This window comes from Misgurnus anguillicaudatus, chromosome 13, assembly GCF_027580225.2.
Source record: "Misgurnus anguillicaudatus chromosome 13, ASM2758022v2, whole genome shotgun sequence".
Classification (NCBI taxonomy): Eukaryota; Metazoa; Chordata; class Actinopteri; order Cypriniformes; family Cobitidae; genus Misgurnus; species Misgurnus anguillicaudatus.
In genome coordinates this window covers 5,422,559-5,445,161 of record NC_073349.2, presented here as the reverse complement: position 1 = coordinate 5,445,161, position 22,603 = coordinate 5,422,559, and the positions used below count along the sequence as shown (strand labels likewise).

Sequence of the window (22,603 nt, the reverse complement as noted above, 5' to 3'; positions counted from 1 at the left end):
ACTGATTGTTGTCCAGGAGGTTATTCTGTATGAAGAAGGAGAGCTGGTCAAAACCACACGCTCGAGAGTATTGGCAGTGAAAGAAAGGAGAGATATCGGTCTGTGGTTTTCTAACATTGCAGGATTAAGTGAGTGTTTCTCCAGCCGTGGAGTTATACGGGCCTCTTTAAAAGCTGTGGGGAATGTACCAGTGGAAAGAGATGAGTTGATAATGTGGGTGAAAGCAGGGATTACTGATGAAGAAATGGCCTAAAGGGGGGTGTGGATGGGATCTAACAGGCATGTAGTCGGGTGGTTAGAAGTAAAGACCTTGGGAAAGGTCTGCTTTAGGAGAGAGAAAGAGGGGAGCGAGCTTGCATCAGGAGGAGTGTGAGGCGGTGGCGCAGAGAACTGACTGCTGATAGTGTTCGTTTTCTTCACAAAAAATATGTTTGTTCTTCTAGCAAATAAAAATATAAGAGGTTGTTTGAGAGGTCCTTTGTTCCAAATAGCATTACAATTCTTAATTCTGCAAGCGATTAACAAACCAAATGTACTTTGCAACAACTGTATTTTTTGAGCTCATAATTTGAATCCAAGAAAATACATTCACGTCACATTTGAAAAAAAAATTATTTAACATAGAATAAAAAAACTATAATAATTTCATTTACATTAGTTTCCTTTGGTGTGAGCGATCTAACATTTAAAAGCCGAAACTTAAGAAATTGGTTTTGTTAGGTTTAATTTAGGTAATAATTCGTTTTTTTCTAGATCCTGTAGTGAACTTATTATTTTGTCTCATTCTTCATTGATCAGACACAATCTCTATAAAATTGGCTACACATTAGCCGTGAAGAACATAGACGGCTGAGACTGCAGTTTTGTTTTCTCAGCTTAGATATTTTAATTTGTGCATTCATGTGTTTGTTTGTTTGTTTCTTTCTTTCTTTTAAATCACTGCAAACAAACCAGTCATGTGTTACATCGTGTTTTATCACCATGAAGCAGCAATGCATGATGTCCAATGCCATAGTCTTCATTTATTTATGTGGGAATATTTGGGACGTTTGGCTTCAGCCTTCACAGTTTTGCATACGCACATGAATGGTTTGATGTTGAGAAGTGTTTTGTAATGTCTGATGCTCCTCCTCCAGTGGGGTTACAGTACACACCTGTATCATACACGACTACACTATATCTATTCTCTCAAGAGGACATCAGATTGTCAGTGATTTTTCATCACACACTTAAAGGTTATAATGTCTGACTCTCAAATTCAACTCACTCAGAATCCTCTGGAGAAAATCTGGGTGCCGTGGATGAGCAGCAGATTGAGACGCAGACGAGGCTGTAAGTCTGAACATCTCATAACTACGTCATTTGCCTTTATATTACATTACTAAACAATACTGTTACCAATTTGTTTTGTAATCATTGTCAGATGCTCACAGGTTAGATGCATTTTGTAAACCTCATCTTGTAAGCCTTCATAAACTACATCTGTAAAAATACTTCCCCTCAAATCTATGAAGAATTTTATGTAAAAGCTTTTTTAGTAAAAGTTTATTTAAAAGCACCTCTTTTTATTATTCAAGGCAGATTTTGCTATATATGTTGTATATATATTTGTGTGTAATAATTTGTGTGTTGTGTGAGGTAATATGTGTCCTCTGGGTTGTTGACCTCAGTAGGGTCCAGTTTACTGCCCTTCACACACACACAGAGCATGTCACCAGACGGTCCAAACCCTCATCTCATCAACAGGAGTGTTTTGTTTCTAGACTTTGATCATCACTGGAACACAGGACCCTCCCTAACTATTTTACCAAAATTGCCTTGTCACAAAAATCACATAACACACTTGCTGTTTCGGCTCATCTCATGTTAACAATCAACAACCTGATCAACTCTATGCGAAGTCGATGTGTTGCTCTGCATGAGGCAAATGCTTTCCGACCAACTCCCCCTCCCGGACCCCCTCAATACAGTAAAACTGCACAATTTCGAGTGGCCGTTTATTGTGGCCAGCCTAAGGCACACCTGTGCATTAATTATGCTGTCTTAGCATGTTGATATGCCACACCTGTGAAGTGGATGGATTATCTCGGCAAAGAAGAAGTGCTCACTAACACAAATGTAGACAGATTTGTGAACAATATTTGAGAGAAATAAGCAGAGAAATTTTTGTACATAGAAAAAGTCTTAGATCTTAAAGTTCAGCTCATAAAAAATGGGGGGGGGGACAAAAGTGTTCATAATTTTGTTCAGTTACCTAAATGAAGCAATCAATTTAAAACATTTGAGGAGATTAAGCCACATTAGAAGAGATAAACAAGCTTTTTTACAGAATTTACCAAGTTAATGTTATTAATAAAACCTGTGCCAAGTACAAAACTGGATGTCCTCATTCAGCTACACTAATACGATAAGAAAATAATATTAATAGGAAAGCTTGTTTGTCAGACGTATCTGTCTACTATAACCTATCCTGTCAGACAATATATGAAGAGTTTTGTTGCAAAACGAGATAAATCCATTTTTTAACATTTTTGTCAAAACATGTTTATTATTATGTTATCATGTTATTATTTTGTTTTATGGTGCTACTTAGCTGTATTTTTTAAGTTATGAAGGTTTAAATCAAAACAAACCAACTGCAGTTGCATTGAAATTAATTGGAATGCACAACCAAAAAACAAGATTTCTGAACAATTAAAAAAATGGTGGTTATCTCGTTTTGCAACGAAACGCTTCATTTAGAGATTCATGCCCCAGTATAAAGAGTCTATGGAGACGTCCCTGCTTTGTAGTATAAACTACTGTAGACTTTACTGTTGTCTCTGATGTTTCACTCTGTGTTATGTGTTTGTTTCAGCATCAGTACCACAGTTCACTAACTCACCTACTATGATTGTGATGGTTGGTCTGCCGGCCCGTGGAAAGACCTACATCTCCAAGAAACTCACTCGATACCTCAACTGGATTGGAGTTCCCACTAAGGGTGAGAGTCGATTATTAGTTATGGCAGAAACCCACTGTCTGTGTTATTATTAAAGTTTGGGTTTGTTTATAAAAGTGTGTTTGTGTGTAAAAGTTCAGAAACATCATTCAAGTGAAAAATCATCTCAGTGTAGATTGAATCAGTTGATGCTGTTTCATTTTCCTGCACTATAATCACAGATGTGAAATTATTTTAACAGTGTTTAATGTTGGACAGTACCGTAGAGATGCCGTGCAGAGCTATAAGAGTTTTGAATTTTTCCGGCCAGACAATGAAGAAGCCATGAAGATTCGCAGGTGAGAAACAAACTAACTTTGTAGTTCATTTGCTGCTGTATTAGGGCTCTTTCTGTAAATTGCATTGTGTTTGTGTGTTTAGAGCCTGTGCTTTGACAGCACTGCAGGACGTCTGTTCTTACTTTACTCAGGATCATGGACAGGTGGCGGTGAGTGACAGGACACACACAGTCTGCACACGCACATACACACAGAAATGCACATAATATAAGGAAAACAATGGGAGCATTTTGTTTGTGTCCAGGTGTTTGATGCAACTAACACAACAAAAGATCGTAGAGAACTCATTCTGAGCTTTGCTAAAGAGAACGGCTATAAAGTGAGTTTAGCTTTATCTCTTTAAACATTCAGAAATCAAATCTACCCGTTTCAAACTTGTTAATGGTGTCTTACTTTGTTAGGTCTTTTTTGTGGAGTCTTTGTGTGATGACCCAGAAATCATTGCAGAAAACATCAAGGTACAGAAAACACATTTTTAAGATTGTTTGTGTATTATGTGTAATTTAGATTCATACAGTATCCGTGTATGTGTTTATTGCTTTTACCAGGGTTTCTGAATAAGTCCAAATGAAAATTTTAGACTTTAAAAAAGTCTTAAATTTGCTGAAGTATTCTGTAAAGAATTTGAAATAATTGACATTGTCATTTAGCTGATCATTTTATCCAAAGTGACATACACATGAGGAAGGTATGTACCATGGAGGTACATCAACACAAGGGCAGCAGTGCATAACTGCTTTGAATCTTGTCTCAGTCAACCTAACGCAGCACACGAAGCATGAGTAAAAACTTTTTTTAAGGATTATGAAAAAACAGGAGGAATTGTGAGTTTAGTGATACTTGGCTTGTAAAAATTACATTCAGGGCTTTCTACTGCTTCATATGCAAAAAAAACAAAACAATTGTTGGTCATATGTATGCTGGAGTCTCAAGGGTTTCCAGCAAACGACAGCCATCACTCAGTTCTGGTGGCTCAACACTGCCGAGGTGAGACCCGTACAGATGCTCTGAGTACTCCACACTTTGACTACCCTGCTAACAGAGAAAAGATCGAAAACGTTTTTTGAAAGTTCCCAATGTTTTTAAAAAATGTTAGACCAACATAAAAATTGTCAGTTTTTATGTTTTAAGAACGTTTCTTGGTTTTGTGAATTTTAGAGAAATGTTACATTCTATCATTTTATAAATGTTATCACAATGTTTTAATGTTAACTCATATTTTATGAACTTTTTAGCTTGTTTTGTAAATGATAGGGAAATTATAAAACATTATTTCTGAATGTTCTGTAAAAAGAAAACACTATTCACTTATTAGGCTTAGACGTTGATGTTTTGTTTCATTTGAAGCCATCATTGTGGTGATCAATGTTTGTTTTAATCAGACTCTTGACCCTTGAGTTATAGCTTGCTAGTTTTTCCTGGCTGCTATAAGCGTGTGTTGAAATCACGCTTGTTATGGCAAAAAGAAGTCTGTAATTTAGTATGATGGTTGTGGTTAGTATCTGATGGTAGTGCTCATCATCTAATGATTTGAGTTATTAATTCATTACTTACTCACTCATTGAAATTAATTTCCATCAATAATGTGATACTACAGAACAGAAAAGTTTGTCTTTTGAAACACTGTGCACATAAAAAAATGAACCACTGTGTTATTTTTAGTAACACAAACATCAAGAATTAAAGTATGAATCTCAACAATGGTGACAATTAAATAAAAAAATTGTTAAGATTCATACTCTGATTCTTGATGTTTGTGCGGCCCAAGTACACAGTGGAAAATGTTTGTCCATAGTTTCTAAAAATCCTTAATGACAAACTGCTATGAGAGTGCTGCATCTCATATACATTATTGAAAAAAGAGACATTTTTGATGATTGATCAAATCAAATAATTGGATGATGATCTTTACCATTATGTACCAACCACAACAGAATTGCACTATTAACTTTACATGACCATAACAAATGTGTTTTATACACACAAAGTTAATGCAACCAGGGAAAAACATGGCAAGCAAAACGTCAAGGGTCAAGAGTCTACCTAAAACAAACACTGATCGCCATAATTATGACCCCAGGTCTTTGTTTAAAAATGTGTTTACATTTATATTTGTGCTTTACTGTGTATATTCTGTAATGTGTTAGCAAGTGAAACTGAGCAGTCCTGACTACATTAACTGTGATAAAGAGGAAGCTGTGGCCGACTTTCTGAAGAGAATTGACTGCTACAAGCTCACATACGTTCCTCTGGATGATGACAGAGACATGTGAGTTCTGACTATCTACTCCAAAGAGCTTTGTGAAAGTTACAATCAAGTCTACTGGAGGAATTGCATTATTGGCTCTACAAAGTATTGACTAAGTTAGCAACTCTTTCACAAGACTTATATACACAAGTGTATATCGTAACTCTTGTACAACATCCCTCATAATGTTCCTCATAGTAAATCACTTTGGAGACTAAAGATAAATGTAGATGAAGGACCGTTTTAACAAAGATCTGTTGTTTGAGGTGCTTATACTGGAAATCTGTGTGTCCATAGGAACTTGTCGTACATTAAGATATTTAATGTAGGTAGTAGGTATCTGGTGAATCAGGTTCAGGATCACATTCAGAGCAGAATCGTCTACTACCTGATGAACATCCACGTCACTCCTCGCACTATCTATCTCTGTCGACACGGAGAGAGTGAACTCAACCTTCTTGGGCGTATCGGAGGCGATTCTGGCCTCTCTCCGCGGGGAATCAAGGTGAGCGTGATTGCTTGTAGATGTTTATTTCAGCTTTCACATCATTCACAGTGCAGTTATTTCATCATTGACAGTGACACACATCCACATAGCAATGTCCTAGAAAACAAACCATAGATACATCCTTCAAAGGAACCAGCCTTCGAAATGGGACACAACTTAAGGGCGTGTGCACACCAAAGCTTTTAAACGCGGCTGAAAACGGCAGGCAGATGCCGACTGTCAGCTTTTTTTCAGCCGACTGCTAGCTTTTATCAGCTGAGCGTTTTAGTTGCTGTGATACTTCTGCTTTGTTTATCAGTCGTTGACATTGAAGAGCGGAGCTTGAATATTTTTCAACTCTCAACGCAGAAAAATCACAGAGCGCCGGCTTTTAGTGAGGAAAAAAACACCAGCTGCTGGCTTTTTTTGAAAAGCACTACGCTTCCATCGGAAACAATTGAAAACATAAGCCGGGGTAAAAGCTTTGGTGTGCACATTACCTAAGGCACTAAAAACAACTTCATCACTGCATGGAAATGCTCTGACAACCACCCACAACACTCTAGAAACATTATACAAAAAAACACTTGAAACACCTTAGCAACCACATAGCAATGCCCTGGCAACCGGCCGGTACACCGCTATGTCATGCACATCAAGTTCGGCTGATGTTTTTGTTAGTTTGCAGCATCTTTGGGCACGTACATCAGAGGTCAGTGTATCCCAGACCTGAAAATCTGGACCAGTCACATGAGAAGAACCATCCAGACCGCAGAAGCTATCGGTGTACCTTATGAACAGTGGAAAGCCCTGAATGAGATCGATGCTGTAAGTCTGGAGCATGACCACAGGAGTTTTTTGTTAATGGGTTGTTTACACTGTTTTTAATTGTAAACTGTAAACATTTTATGCGGTTTAGCTGTTCATTTACATAACAACAGCGTTTTGAGGTCCTGAAAATTCAAACTTTGAAGATAGTTTTCAAAGTGCAAATTTTTGATAATGACGCCTTGTCGGAGCGTGAATCTGTGATAACGGTGACGTCATGCGCATGTGTTAATTCAGCCTATAAGCATGTGTGAGTATAACCAAAACAACAATGGCGGCCTACAGGACTGTTTTTTGGCATTCAAGATATTGGGAAAAATGGTTTGTGCGCTGAGCGCATGGTCGGAAACGGTTGGTCCTATTTTTTAATGATTAATGGGAGTATTTTGGGCGTAACGTGCAATAAACCAATGAGAGTCTCAGCTCTCATCCCCTTTAAAAGCCTGTTGCGCTGGCGCTATGTCTAATCCCTATTTAGATGATGGACTTTGTAAACTGAAAAACTAAGCAGAGGAAGAAGATCTCCATTTTAAGATTAATGTTAAATAATTGTGTTGTTTTTCACTTGTATTGAAATTGTTATTTTTTCATTAAAAACTTTAAAACCCGTTTTCATTTAGTCATGGAAGTAAAAAAGCAGGCTTTTAATTGCTTTAAATGTATGGCTATCCAATATCATCAAAATATAATTTACAAGTATGTAAGAAAAGGTTTGTATTCTAAAAATACTTTATTTGTAACAAGCAGGAGATAAAAAATAATAGATTTAGGCATCTTGGCAGGTGTAAACAGCATTGTTGTCTGTACGTGACAGTTGTCAAAAACGCTTCTCACTATATCATTGTCATGTAAACATAGCCTAAGTGTGACCAGCTTTGTGTGAGATGAGATCCTGTGGTCATGAAGCGTGTGTTAATCTACAGGGTGTTTGTGAGAAGTATGTAAGAAAAGGTTTGTACTCTAAAAATACTTTGTTTGTAACAAACAGGAGATAAAGAATTTACAAACGGCTCTCCTCACGTTTCAGCACTTGGACAGCGTCAGTTTTTTTAAGCATTACTTAAAAATGTTTCTCATCTCACCATATCCACAGGTACAGAGTCATCATATACAATAAATCCGTGAGGTAGCATTTAAAAAAAAACATTTAAAAACAGATGCATTTGTTTAAAGCAAAGCATTTATTTACTTACCAGGCTGCAGGTGAAGCAGCTCTTTGTGCCTTCTAACGTCTCATAATCGGTCCTCATTTATGTCCAAGACACTCAATAATAATCTTTTACGTTCAATCATTTAATCTTTCATATTTAAAAGCGTTTTTGTGCTGCTGCGCATTCATGTAAGTGTTAAGCAAACCCGCGTTGTCATCCCGTTTAGGCGCATATTACTAATGCGCTCTTTAAATAACAAAAAACATATTGGGCCATTGACTAGACTTTAGAGCAGGTTTTTGTTGGTCAATGGCGTAGTCTATTTTAGTTGCCTCAAAATAGCAAAGGGCCAACAATGCGCCTGAACACACCAGACCAGAACGCCCATGGGCGCAAAAGGAGGCGCAAATGCATTTGCTATTTAAACAACGCGGCGCTAAACGTGAAAATTATAATTGCGCAGGGTGGAAAATAGCAAAGACACTTGCTTCGCGCATTGCGCTGCATTGCGCCCACTGAGTTTATTAACACTTCTCCAACAAAGTTTACAGTATTTGGTTACTTTTAGTAATAAATCTACCATCCATGTAATCAAAACCGCTCGATGCTTTCGCCATCTTGATTGTTTATATTAACACAGTCTCACCCCATGTCGTCGGTGTTTGACGACACTTGACCATTCGTCAATATGTGACGCGGAGGGTATACCTTTCGCGTCATTTTTTGACGAACTGGGGACTTCAATACTATTACGTCCGTTGCATTCTCTTCTCCTATTTTCTTACCATTTTCGCGTCAGTTTAGGGTTAGATTACGCAAAATTAAACAGTGTACGCAAAATTAAACAGTGTACGCAAAATTAAACAGTTGTCACCTGGCGTTGGGGTTAGAAACAGTTGTCACCTGGCGTTGGGGTTAGAGTTAGGTTTGGGTAGGGATGTCATTATGTAAATCTAACCCTAAACCGACGCGAAAATGGTAAGAAAATAGGAGAAGAGAATGCAACGGACGTAATAGTATTGAAGTCCCCAGTTCGTCAAAAAATGACGCGAAAGGTATACCCTCCGCGTCACATATTGACGAATGGTCAAGTGTCGTCAAATATTGACGACATGGGGTGAGACTGGGTTGTTTATATTTATCACTCTGTAGACGAATGTGTATGTGTGCAATCATGTAGTGTTTCTTTACATGGTAACATCGCCATCTATTGATCTGGGACATGTAATAATAATAGATTTAGTCATCTTGGCAGGTGTAAACAGCATTGTTGTCTGTACGTGACATTTGTCAAAAACGCTTCTCAGTTTGTGTGAGATGAGATCCTGTGGTCATGAAGCGTGTGTTAATCTACAGGGTGTTTGTGAGGAGTTGACGTATGAGGAGATTCAAGATCACTTTCCTGAGGAGTTTGCTCTCAGAGATCAGGATAAATACAGGTATCGCTATCCGAAGGGTGAGGTGAGTCAAAGCTCTATTATGCAATTTTTACTTTTACATTTATTAATCATTCTGAACCAAAGAGCAAACACATTTACATACAGATCAGTAGAGATCTTTCTTGTGTGTGTGCGTGTGTGTGTGTGTAAGTCGTATGAGGATCTGGTTCAACGTTTAGAGCCGGTGATCATGGAGCTGGAGAGACAGGAGAATGTGTTGGTCATTTGTCATCAGGCGGTCATGCGTTGTCTTCTGGCATACTTCCTGGATAAAAGTGCAGGTAAAAAAACTACTGGGATAAAATATCCATAAACACCTAAAGGGGCGGTTTCCCGGACAGGTATAAGACTAGTCCTAGACTAAAATAAATGTAAGAGCTATCCAAACTGAAAATAACTTGCACTGACATATAGCGGGGAAAATAAGTATTTGACACATCAGCCTTCTTATCAGAAAGGGGATTTCTACGCGGGCTATTGACACAAAATTTCCACCAGATGTAGCCATCAAGCCAAATACTGAGTTCATACAAAAAATCAGAACATTTAAGTATACAAGTTGAGTCATAATAAATAATATAATACATGTGTTAGCTTGGTTTATGGTTAAAAAAACACATTATTTCCACATACCATACATTTTTGTAGCTCCAGATTTCACTCTCTTCCTGAAATGCACGGATTTGAATAGTTCTGTGTCCCTGATTGGCCAGCTAATCTGTACATTGTGATTGGCCTGAATACCTCTGACGTCAGCTGGAAATGTGACACTCCTTACCATTTTTGAAAGATTCGGTCACAATGCAATGATAACAGGAGTTAACTTACAGGCTGAGCCTGATACAGGAAGAATTATGATAATGTCGGTCTTGTCTACATCGCCAATCCCAGGAAGTAAACTGTTGCCTACAATCCATGTGTTTGTTGTTGTTATGTGGATGAAGGATGAACCCAAGTGCAGACAACAAAAAGTTAACTAAGGATATTAATTAATGAATTAAACAGAAAACAAAACCCACGAGGGGGCAAAACAACATAAACAAGATACTATAACAAAGGGAGAGAACACTAAACAAGACTAGATCTAAACTACACTTAATACTAGACAGGGTGACACTGAACAATAAACTTGACTAAATACAATAAACACTACTAGACTAGACTTCTTGACAGGGTACTCACAGGTATTAGGAACAATGCACAAGCACAGGACAACAAACACAAGGATCTTAAATAGAGGAGAACTAATGAGGGCAACAGGTGACAGGAATCAAACAATAATGGGATAATTAATGAGGAAACAAGGGGGCGGGATCAAGAGACGAGACTGAGAGCACATGGCTAGGAATAAACAAAGCCAGTGCTCTCACACAAAACATGGGTCTGTCATGGTTCTGCCACAAGACTAGATTAAACAAAGGACAAAATGGCAGAACCATGACAGAATCCCCCCCTTAAGGAGCGGCTTCCAGACGCTCCCCAGGGGAACACTAAACACGAGACATGACAGACTGACAGATAGACAGACACCAAGAAAACATGATAAATATACACACGGGCAGACAAGATAACATTACAAGAGGGTTGGGGTGGCACAATAAAAACAACAAACAAGGGAGGGGGGGCGGAGGCAAAACAAAGTTCACGTGAGGAAGTCCAGGTAGGGTGGAGCTGGGTGGGCAAGGGGTCTTGGGTTCAGGGGTGGTGGAGGGCTTAGGACGAGGAGTCCGGGCAGACTTGGTGGGGCTATTGGAGGGTACAGGCTTGCTTGGGGATGCAGACTGGGTAAGGGGAACAAAAGGAGGCAAGGTAGGGTTCCAGGGCGTGGTAGGGGAAGACAAGGGAGCAGATGAGGGCGAGCCAGGACTCACAGGGTAGGGGAGAGAGTCAAGGGAGGACATGGAGACAGTGGCAGGGGACGAAGCAACAGAAGGAGCCGGTGAGACAGGGGGCGCTGTGGCTGGCAGCGGAGACGAGACAGGAACAGAGACAGGGGGCGCTGCGTCCGGCAGCGGAGACGATACAGTGACAGGGGGCACAGCGACCGGCAGCGGAGACGATACAGTGACAGGGGGCGCTGCGTCCGGCAGCGGAGACGAGACAGTGACAGGGGGCGCTGCGTCCGGCAGCGGAGACAAAACAAAGTCCGTGACAGGAGGCGCTGCGTCCGGCAGCGGAGACGAGACAGGGTCCGTGACAGGGGGCGCTGCGTCCGGCAGCGGAGACGAGACAGGGTCCGTGACAGGGGGCGCTGCTTCCGGCAGCGGAGACGAGACAGGGTCCGTGACAGGGGGCGCTGCTTCCGGCAGCGGAGACAAAACAGAGACCGTGACAGGGGGCGCTGCGGTGGGCTGCGCAGACAGCAGGGGCTGCAGTGGTGGCTGCGCAGACAGCAGGGGCTGCAGTGGTGGCTGCGCAGACGGCAGGGGCTGCAGCGGTGGCTGCGCAGACGGCAGGGGCTGCAGCGGTGGCTGCGCAGACGGCAGGGGCTGCAGCGGTGGCTGCGCAGACGGCAGGGGCTGCAGCGGTGGCTGCGCAGACGGCAGGGGCTGCAGCGGTGGCTGCGCAGACGGCAGGGACTGCAGCGGTGGCTGCGCAGACGGCAGGGACTGCAGCGGTGGCTGCGCAGAAGGCAGGGACTGCAGCGGTGGCTGCGCAGAAGGCAGGGACTGCAGCGGTGGCTGCGCAGAAGGCAGGGGCTGCAGCGGTGGCTGCGCAGACGGCAGGGGCTGCAGCGGTGGCTGCGCAGACGGCAGGGGCTGCAGCGGTGGCTGCGCAGACGGCAGGGGCTGCAGCGGTGGCTGCGCAGACGGCAGGGGCTGCGCAGACTGAGGCAGAGGCTGCGCCGGTGGTGAAGTTAACCCCCTCCTCTTCTTTTTCCTTCTCGGGCGTGGCGCAGATGCTGTGTCAGGTGAGGTGAGGACAGTGGTGGGAGCAGCCGGCTCCGAAGAGGACCCCTCAGACGGCGACTCCCATGAAACCCTCCTCTCACGCTTACCACGAAGCGACATTGGTGGGGAGGAGCTCTCTGGGGCTGGAGGGGAACGTTCTGGGTCGCCGGGCGCCAACACTCCCAAGATAAGTCCCTCCGGGATAGATGGCAGCGTGGCAGATGGTAAAGCCCTGGTGGGAACCTCAAGCTCCTCCCGACACAACTGGTCCACGACCTCACGAAACGTGCGTCGGATCAGCCCCTCCCGTTCAGGCAAGGGAGGAGGGAAGTTGAGACCCGCGATAAAGTAGGAGTTGAGGAGGGTCTCTGGCAACAAAACCCTCCTCGCTTCCACATCCTGGGCATACCCCCTCAGGGACCTCTCCTGCTGGGGAGGAAATGGGGCCCTGCCCATCTTCATGTCGGCGGCACTCGACTGCCACCACAGGTCAACGTCAGCCGCCAGCCGCCAGGCGGGACCACCAATGCTGTCTGCTGGGGTGTGTTGTGGGTTGTGCATTATGTTATTAGGAAGAAGGATGAACCCAAGTGCAGACAACAAAAAGTTAACTAAGGATATTTATTAATGAATTAAACAGAAAACAAAACCCACGAGGGGGCAAAACAACATAAACAAGATACTATAACAAAGGGAGAGAACACTAAACAAGACTAGATCTAAACTACACTTAATACTAGACAGGGTGACACTGAACAATAAACTTGACTAAATACAATAAACACTACTAGACTAGACTTCAAAGACAACGTACTTACAGGTTTTAGGAACAATGCACAAGCACAGGACAACAAACACAAGGATCTTAAATAGAGGAGAACTAATGAGGGCAACAGGTGACAGGAATCAAACAATAATGGGATAATTAATGAGGAAACAAGGGGGCGGGATCAAGAGACGAGACTGAGAGCACATGGCTAGGAATAAACAAAGCCAGTGCTCTCACACAAAACATGGGTCTGTCATGGTTCTGCCACAAGACTAGATTAAACAAAGGACAAAATGGCAGAACCATGACAGTTGTAGTCCAAGAAAAGAGATTTACATTGGAGACGATAACTTACATCAGTGGTTGCATATCGTTAACATGTACTAACACAATTATACACCAAAGAAAATTTAAAAACGTGAATTGGACAATAGGTGCTCTTTAAAATACATCAGTTCCCTTTGTTTTGCCTCAAAATGAACACTAGTAATATTTTTAGTAAGGCATGTTTTTTAAAACAAGTTATATTTCTTAATTAAACTAAGGCCTAGTCCTGGTTTAAGATAATCCCTGTCTGGGAAACCACCCCATAGAGAAACATTTCCAATGGACAAAATTATATTTAATTTATATTTAATGGTATTTATACCACATGGTTGTTTAATGCTTGATTTGATTCGTTGCGTAATGTTCAACAGGTGTTGATTATACACTACTACACAAAATGTTGTGTAGGTTTGGGTTTTAGAGATTTGGACCAGGTAGCAGCCAGTAACGATGAATAATTTCTGTCTTATTTCTATCAATCAATCATGTATATTTATCCCAAACAAATTACAAACCAGGAAACTTCACAAGCAATTTGATGGCGTTAACCGTCACCTCTGATGAAAAGCATTAATTTTACCAGACAGTGCTTTGGAGTTGCCACCTGAATAATGATTTCTTTTCATATAACTGCAATAAAAGTGATGAACGTTGGGACCCAGGTTGACTGTGTATATATGTGTATTAATTGTTGTTTAATGTCTCTAGATGAGTTGCCGTATCTAAAGTGTCCTCTGCATACAGTTTTAAAACTCACTCCTGTGGCTTACGGTCAGTCTCTTATCAACACTATTATTGTCTACATACATGAGATCACTTCAACCTCAATAATTATTTCCTTATTGGCTTTCCAGGTTGTAAGCTTGAGTCCAAATTTCTGAATATTGAAGCAGTGAACACACATAGAGAAAGACCAGTGGTGAGTACAAGGACACTTTCATTACACTGAAACATTTGCTTAAATACAGCTAGAATCTACACGTTACAGTTGCATACTGTATATACAGTAGTGGACCGAAGTGATGGTCAACTTCACACTTTTTTCAAGAATATTATAAATTGAAGATTTTGTATGCATGTTGTGTAATTGTGCTTGAAATGAAATACAGCGAAATGTTAATAACGTCAAATCTTATCAGTTATTTCGTGTCACATGTTCTGATGTCAAGTCACGCAAAGACCAATTAAAATTGATTGACACCATATTTGATATGGGCATGCGTATTCATGAATATCAGCTGACGTCACTCACATCTCAAACTTGAATGAAAATCGATTCATGTCTGGCAAAGATGACGAGCGGAGACCAAAACAGCCGAAGTCTGTTGTTCTAAACCTTTCTTTTTAGTAAACTCTGTGTACACAAACAATGTTCTCAATGCTCACGTTCATGTGTAAAAATCCAGGTGATACTTTGAGCAAAGTTTCGTGTTGTGTCGTGCCTTCTTATGTTGTAAAATAGTGGTAGTTCGGTAGCAGCAGACAACGGCTAGAAGAACGCATCAGGGATCGAGCAGGCATCACACCCTAACCAAGATATTTTTTAAGGAGCGTTTCTTTTCAAGACAGTTGAAGTGAAAAATGGTGTCTTTCGTAGCTATTTCCCGTATGCGTAAGAATTATAGACAGTAAAAGATAAAAAATCTGTAAATCATAGCAAGCTAGCCAATGCTTGTCAGTAGCCTACTGGTACTCGGTAGGTACTTCAATAAAGCATCCAAAGTAGCACAAAATGACCTTGGTCTATGTCAAATTATGTATAGTATAACTGTATGATACCATCACTGTTAAGATGTTAAATATATTAAAACAACTCTAACTTCCTTTACAATTTATTTTAATCCCCTCAAGCAATTGCTTCATACTCAACAGATTTCTACAAAATATTCATTTCACAAAGAGACCACAGATTCTGCTTTACATATTTGGACACTGACACAATGTTTATAGTTTTGTCTCTGTATGGCACCAGAGAAGAATTAAAATGAAACAATCAAGATAAATTTGCAGGCTTTTAGCTTTCATTCAAAGGGTTGAAAAAAATATGTGAAAGGTTTAGGAATTGCCACCATCTTAATACACAACCCCCCTATTTTCATAGATTCAATTTTATTTGGAAAAATTAATATAATTATAAATAATTTTTTTATATATTGTTGAAAATCCTTTGTATACAATCACCACCTGAACTCTGGAACCCACAGGATCACCAAAGACTGGATTTTTTCCTTTATGATGGTTTGCCAGGTCTTTATTGCAGTTGTCTTCAGCCGTTCTTTCCACCTAGTTTTGTCTTCAGCAAGTTAAATGCACACTCAGTCGAGCTAAATCGCGTGATTGACTTAACCTTTCCAGAATATCATACTTCATTTAAACCTCCATATTTGACACTCACAAGGCACTCGAGTATTTTACAAATTTTCCTTTTTAATTCGCTTTTGTTTCCTACCTACAACATGTTTTTCCAGTATATTCTTGTCATCCACAACAGACAGCTCTTTTTTTTTTCGACTTTTTTCGACTTTACTCACCTCACCACTGCTGCTTAATCACAGATCATGAAGCCAGCTAGATCTTTTCTACACTCACAGCTGCACTACAGACAACATTATGGTCGTACCTCTTCACATGTCTGACCAATTTTCACCAACAAAAACTTCAGAACACACTACCCTCAGATCCAACACTGAATTTCATTTATTGTGAAAATATTTGAAAGGGCAGGTATCTTCCTTCGTATCTCAGAATGACATGAACAACAAGCAGGCAGGCTTCAAAAGCAACCACTCCACCGAGATGGCACTACTGTCAGTCACGGACACACTACAAGGGCGGAGGTCCCTCAAGGATCAGTGCTTGGTCCACTTCTTTTCTGCATCTACACAACATCTTTAAGGACTATCATACAAGCACATGGCTTTCCTTCCACTGCTATGCTGATGACACACAGATCTTCTTATTTCAACCAGATGATCCCACCATAGCAGCACGCATTACAGCCTGCTTAGTAGACATCTCGGCATGAATGAAGAAACACCACCTCCAGTTAAACCTAGCGAAGACGGAGCTGCTTGTATTTCCAGCACACCCCAAGATACAGCACGACCTCTCTATTCAACTTGACAATACAACTGTGGCATCACGAGGGGTGAAAGTTTAGCTTCAGGACGAAAGCAAAGATTTTACGTAAAATTCCGACTACGCCACCCCGGGACTTACACCCAGGGAAATATTCCTTACACCCAAAAGGGTGGAAAGGCACACAAGTTCGTTCCTCTTAAAAGGAAGAGTGAGCAAGAGACGTGGGTATAGTACAAAAATAGACTTTTATTTACACATAACCCCTTTTAAATGAGCACTCCCAAACATACAGTCACTCCACTTGGAAATGCATCACAATCACACACTCAAAATTAAGGTAAATGAAAACAAAACAAACATATAATAACCAGCAGGGCTGAGGTTCCCAGCGGTAGGAATCACTTAATCGCGACTGGTGTTTACAGAAAGGCACACACACCACGGTGCACTCAGATTACACAACCACACACTTCAAGTGTTACACAGCACACACTGAGGAGGAAGTACCACCACCGGACAGATCCATCCACCCGTGGGACCCCAGCTCCTGCAACAAATCAAAACAATATGAATAATTGGGTCATACAAACAAAATGGTGGCGACCAGCCTTATTTCACAAAGCCGACGACCACCACAAACAATAAAAGAAATAAAGTTATAACAATAAAAAAATGAATTATACTAGTCCAAACCAAAGGGAAATAATAAACAATATAAAAGATCCAATTAACAATGAATCAGTCACAATTATGGACAAAACGAGGTTCTCAAGAACCAGCTAGAATGGGCAATACAGAATGTTGACAGCATTGCTCATAACCCAAACAGGTTCACAAACACAATTTATAATCTCAAAAAATAAGATAACAAACAAAAAGACGTAAGTGATGCATTAAAAGCAGAGCCAATGGAAAGCGACTCGTTTCTCACACCGAGAGCGAACCACGGCTCTGAGATGGTAACGTCTCACGTGGAGAGTAAACACTAGGCTCACAACAGAACCAGACAGTACACAGTCCAGTGTGCAATGACGCAGATAATGACGTCGGTAACCGCGGTGCAACACTGCAGCGCAAGAATCAAAAGACAGCACAACGGGAGACGCAGCGTAGAACGAAAGGGAGAAACCTAAAACAAACAAATATAATATTAAAACTAATCGCTACATCATACACACACATTGACTTTGTGCTAGACACTTACCGAACAGTGGTATCACCCCAGACAATTTACTGTTTTATGGCACAGGTTAACCAACAGCAGGAAAACCCATAGCCAACTGAGGGTACACCATCACGTACACCACTAACAGCACAAGGGCACCAGCACGACAGACAACACACTAAAACCAACACAACATTACTTTTAAATGACAAACATAGATTAAAACTGCTAACCATAGCGTGTTAGCAAGATCTCACCTGCCGCTAACGTTGCAAACCCCCAGGGGGAAGTCGGACATGACGCATTCAGAGCAGCAGCCAATCACCGTTTAAAAGGGGACTGCCACTCTCTAATAGGTGATATCAGCTGTCAGTCACAGCTCACCTAATCCTGCTACACCATCCAAAACCACCAGCTGTCCTTCAGTGGCCACATTGCAAAGATGAAGACACTCAGTCATGCCAGTTTGCATTATACAACCTCAGGAAGATCACCTTACAGAGTATGCTGCACAACTCCTTTCAATTAATTTTAATCCTTTTGTTTCAATCCTTTTTTCTTTATGTATTTTGATACAGGTTGGAAAATAGTCCAAAACTAGTTTGGCTTTTTAGGGGGCGGTTTCCCGGACAGGGTTTAGGTTAATCCAAGACTAGGCCTTATTAATATTAGGTCTTTTAAGAAGTTTTTACAAACATACCTTACAAAACAATGCCAACGAAAAATGTTAAAATTAAAAAGGACAAAGTGTTTTTAAATTAAAACAGCTCAAACTTGCATTTTAGTCTGGGATAAGCCCTGTCCGGGAAACCGCCCCCAAATGTTCTATAGCAAAGTTTATGCAGTGGCTCAGTGGTAGTCCAGAACTAGTTTGGCATTTTTAGATGTTTTATTGCAAAGTTTAGGCAGTGGCTCAGTGGTTCATGTAGGTTGTCTACAAACCAAAAAGTTGGTGGTGTAATCCCCAGCTCCACCTGATCAAGTGTCAAGTTGTCCTTGAGCAAGACACCTAACCCCAGCTGCTCCCGACAAGCTGGATGGCGCCTTGCATGGCTGACAACACCTTTGGTGTATGAACCTAACCCTATAGTAGCAGAGAGGGACAAAAAGCACTAGCCTACTAATGCGTTTCCACAACACGTTTTCATTCAGAACACATGAAGTAGGAGATCCGTGATTACATAACGGCTACTGTAGTTGCACGCATTTGGAAAAGCGAGGCCCTAGAGAGCACTATTCTTTTCAATGCAAAATACAATTTCACCATTAGATGGGGGTTATCTTACTTATTGTCCCTTTAAGTATGTTTGTCTTTTAGTTAGTTATCTGTGAAGTCAAGGCAGTGGTAGTTTGTTTGTCTTCTGTTTATCACCTTCTAAAAAGTTCAGCTAAGACCAGCATAAGCTGGTGAGCTGGTTTTAGCTGGTCTCCCAGCTTGGTTTTAGTTGGTTTTGCTGGTGTAGCATGCTGGACTTGCTGTGTTTTGGTCACTTTTTAAGCTGGTCTAGCTGGACTTAACTGGTCCGGCTGGAAGACCAGCTGACCCAAAGAGGCGCTGACTAATATTTTCAAGAGCTGCAATTTTCAAAGAATTTCTTTGCACAATTTTCAGTTGTCCAAAGATTGCCATCATGAAACATTTGTGACTATTTCTACTTTCGTAGCTCCTACATTGTGGTCCTTTGTGTTACAGCGAGATTTAAAGGTGGTCGTTTTCATGGTTTTGCGAACAAAGATAGCCTCTGATTATTTTCTGTCAGAAGTTAAGCATGATCCTATGACTTACACTTAGTGGCAATGAAAAATTTAGCATGTAATGACATATTAATCAATGTGACATGTATGTGTAGTAAGACTTGAGTTACTAAAGTATTCTTGGCTGATATGAGATAAAAATTATACAGTTAGCATTTCATCACCCACATTATAAAGATTTTAATTCAGCAGCAAACCACACAGAATTGAAGCGAGATCAGTAATCCCTTAAACCTTTAACAGAATGTGGACACTCAGTGCCCTCACACGGCTCTTCATCGTTCTGTTCGGGTCCAGCCGATGGCAAGTCCTACGCCCACCAGAGCTCCCCGTTTACAGGATCTGGGCTTGACTGAACTCAGTCTACAGGTAAAAGACTAAAATACTCCACTTGACACTTAACCAGCTATCTATCATCAGTTACTACTAACCTGAGTATCTGCAATCCTGCACTCTTTCATTCAAGTTAATTTGCATCTACAGTATGTGAAGATTACACACATGCATTATTTAACTAAACTAAATGTTTTATTTCATTATGAGGTTGTGTGGGGGGCATAAAAGTGCATCCAGAAAGTATAGTGATAGCTTCAATCCTACTAAAGTAAGGGCAAAAGGGATGCAGGAAGTATGGCAGGGTGATGCAGCGTCTCATTCCCTTCTCAGGGAACTAAAATACTGTCCCAGCTGAGCAGTTAACTGGATCTGGCAGCCATTGTTTACCATAACGCTATTTTAGGGCATAAGCTTCCTTGTAAAAGGAGATCTGGAGTAAAGTATGACATACCCCGGGTGTGGACCCAAGGTGAGAATCAAGGTCTGTCCACATAGAAAGGGTAGAAAGTCTTTAACGTGTAACCCCTTGGCGGGTGGTTTTTGGATGAAAATGTAGAATTGCAAACTTTCCAGAACTTCCAGTATCAAAGAAATTGGAGGGAAGGCATACAGACAAAGCCTCAGCCACATCTGTACCATAGGATCCACCCCTGGCCTCAGCCCCTGCCTCGACTGGAAGTCTACTCCCTGTTCCAATCTAACTGTACCCTGTTTGGGCATTGAGGATCGACATGATAGCAGCAGGAGATAGATCATCGTCAAATCCCATATCACACCAGACAATGTGTTTTCTGTCCAGGAAAAAGAACACTTTACCTAGCATATAGCTTCAACCCGAGTGTTTACTATGGGTGGGGAAAACATCTCAATGTCAAACTGCTAACCGTTCTGACTGAGCTAGTAGGAACCAATCTTAAATGTAATTTAAAATGCAGATGCCCTGGACTCAAAAAAGAGCCAGAAGTGCATGCATGGTTAATTCACAGTGCCGAGACAGCTTTAGTAAGAGTTACTAATGATCTCCTACTATCTGGTGATTCCGGCAATATTTCCTTACTGCTGTTACTCGATCTCAGCCCAGCTTTCGATAATGTCTGCCACAGATTATTACTGATGCGCCTCTCAGAGATTGGTATCTCTGGAGCAGCGCTTTCCTGGTTCTCCTCCAATCTGACAAACAGACAACATTTTATTTCCATGCACAAATATAAATCACCAACAGTCCTACTCAAACAAGGTGTCCCTCAAGGTTCAGTTCTCGGACCATTACAATTCATCATCTACATCATGCCTATTGGACAAATTGAACTACCCGAATGTGACCTCAGTCCTTTTGGTGTTCACAATATAGTGGACTCAAAAGAGGACCCAGTTCTTATTTTTGCTCCTCTTCAGAACTGAAGTGATCTCAGACCCTTTCTGTTCACATAACAACTTCATAAGAACTCAGACCCCAGCTTTCTGTGCAGCAGTTTATTTTGATACAATGTCCAAATGACATGCAAACCAGACTGGGACCTCATTGTTTTCACTTCTCAAAAATAAATCGAACCACAAAAGAACCCAAAAGCGAACCGTACTCAGACCACCTCCAGACGTGGTCTGAGTTCGGTTCCGTTTGGGTTTTTTTTAGGGGGGTCTGAGATCATTTGGTTTGTTCACATATACACCCTGAACTGCTCCGAGAGCGTTTGTAGGGCTCAAACGAACTAGGTGTGAAAACACCCTAAGTGTTAGCACTGATCTTCTGTAAAATTTAATACACTGGTGTGTTTGATGTGGTCTCATTTTTTTGTTTTGTTATACCCAATTTTATTTATTTGTAACTGTACTGTCGCACGATTTTAACAACGGACTCATAATTAATTTCTTGTGTTCTTGATCTTATGTGAATGTTTCAGAATGTGGATGTGGACAGAGATCCAGAGGATGCTTTACAGACGGTACCACAACACAGCTAGAGGAGATCATGAAGAAAAACATCACAGTCATTGATAAACTGTTTAAAGATTTACTATGATGAGAAGAAATATGGCAGTAATAGATTATTGAGTGGTCTTTAAGTGACATCATTTACATTTTGTGCCAGGCAGGGTTGTCTCAATACTTTGTTGAAAATATTTTTAATGCGGACAATTATTTACATTTATAATAATTTGATATAGTGTACAGAACTGTATTATAATTTACACTTGTAATGATGTATGTAAAGGTCAATGTAACCATGTTACTATATTAGTTAAATCAGGAACAAATGTTATACTTTTGAAAAGTAGATGGTAACGCTGTTACTCGCAGATCAACTTTATTATTTTTCAACATTAGTATTAATACTGTAAAGAAACAAACAATATTTTTGTATTAATAAGAATGTTAAATGAATTAATATGTTACAAACACATTTGACAAATTATAGCCAGCTAATTCATGATATAACATGATTTTTCTTTTTTTTCATTAAAATGAGTGTTAAAGTGTTAATAATAAAGCAGTGGTATGCTGTGTAATTTAAACCTAAATGCTATGAAACTATCAAAGCTTTCCATTAAATGTAGTATTAGAATTGTAATGTTCTTGTTTAACCATGTGGAATTCTTTTTAAGTATAAAGTCTTGATTATAAGATGGGTTATACTCCACTGTCATCAGTAATCTGCTTGTACAATAGCACAGGTTTCAGGCAATGTCGGTCCTGGAGAGCCAATGTCCTGAGAGTTTAACTCCAGCTTTAAAAAACCACAACTGAACAACTATTCATGGTCCAACGAGTCACTTGAAAAGTGCTAGGTTTTATCAGGGTTGGAGCTGAAATCTGCAGGACGTTGGCACTCCAGGGCCAACGTTGCCT

At 40.7% G+C, this 22,603-nt stretch overlaps 1 protein-coding gene and 1 long non-coding RNA gene across 4 annotated transcripts; one reads left to right on the top strand and one right to left on the bottom strand.

Moving 5' to 3' along the window:
* Window positions 1–1,151: 1,151 nt before the first annotated feature.
* Window positions 1,152–22,383, top strand: LOC129430718 (6-phosphofructo-2-kinase/fructose-2,6-bisphosphatase). 3 transcript variants are annotated; one of them, XM_055188216.2, is made up of 15 exons: window positions 1,152–1,332; window positions 2,858–2,983; window positions 3,183–3,279; window positions 3,362–3,428; window positions 3,524–3,598; window positions 3,681–3,737; window positions 5,427–5,548; window positions 5,825–6,032; window positions 6,696–6,842; window positions 9,350–9,454; window positions 9,584–9,713; window positions 14,128–14,190; window positions 14,274–14,338; window positions 19,664–19,789; window positions 21,658–22,383. In XM_055188216.2, exons 1-15 carry the CDS (start codon window positions 1,242–1,244, stop codon window positions 21,715–21,717), a joined length of 1,539 nt encoding a protein of 512 aa, XP_055044191.2. In that variant the 5' UTR covers window positions 1,152–1,241; the 3' UTR covers window positions 21,718–22,383. The 3 variants fall into 3 exon arrangements, with proteins under 3 accessions (XP_055044191.2, XP_055044192.2, XP_073730992.1); XM_055188217.2 differs by lacking the exon at window positions 19,664–19,789; XM_073874891.1 differs by lacking the exons at window positions 19,664–19,789; window positions 21,658–22,383 and adding an exon at window positions 16,389–16,517.
* Window positions 16,571–18,058, bottom strand: LOC141369269 (uncharacterized). The gene is made up of 3 exons (XR_012372845.1): window positions 17,923–18,058; window positions 17,705–17,843; window positions 16,571–17,629 (listed from the first exon to the last, which is right to left on the bottom strand). It is a non-coding gene; the product is annotated as an uncharacterized lncRNA (long non-coding RNA).
* Window positions 22,384–22,603: the final 220 nt, after the last annotated feature.

What these genes read in the sequence shown, in the direction of transcription:
- LOC129430718 (XM_055188216.2), top strand. Translation starts at nt 1,242, where the DNA reads ATGTCTGACTCTCAAATTCAACTCACTCAGAATCCTCTGGAGAAAATC. An exon ending in GAAGCCATGAAGATTCGCAG is followed by an intron (nt 3,280 to 3,361) that starts GTGAGAAACAAA and finishes TTGTGTGTTTAG; the next exon opens with AGCCTGTGCTTTGACAGCAC. An exon ending in ATCGCTATCCGAAGGGTGAG is followed by an intron (nt 9,455 to 9,583) that starts GTGAGTCAAAGC and finishes TGTGTGTGTAAG; the next exon opens with TCGTATGAGGATCTGGTTCA.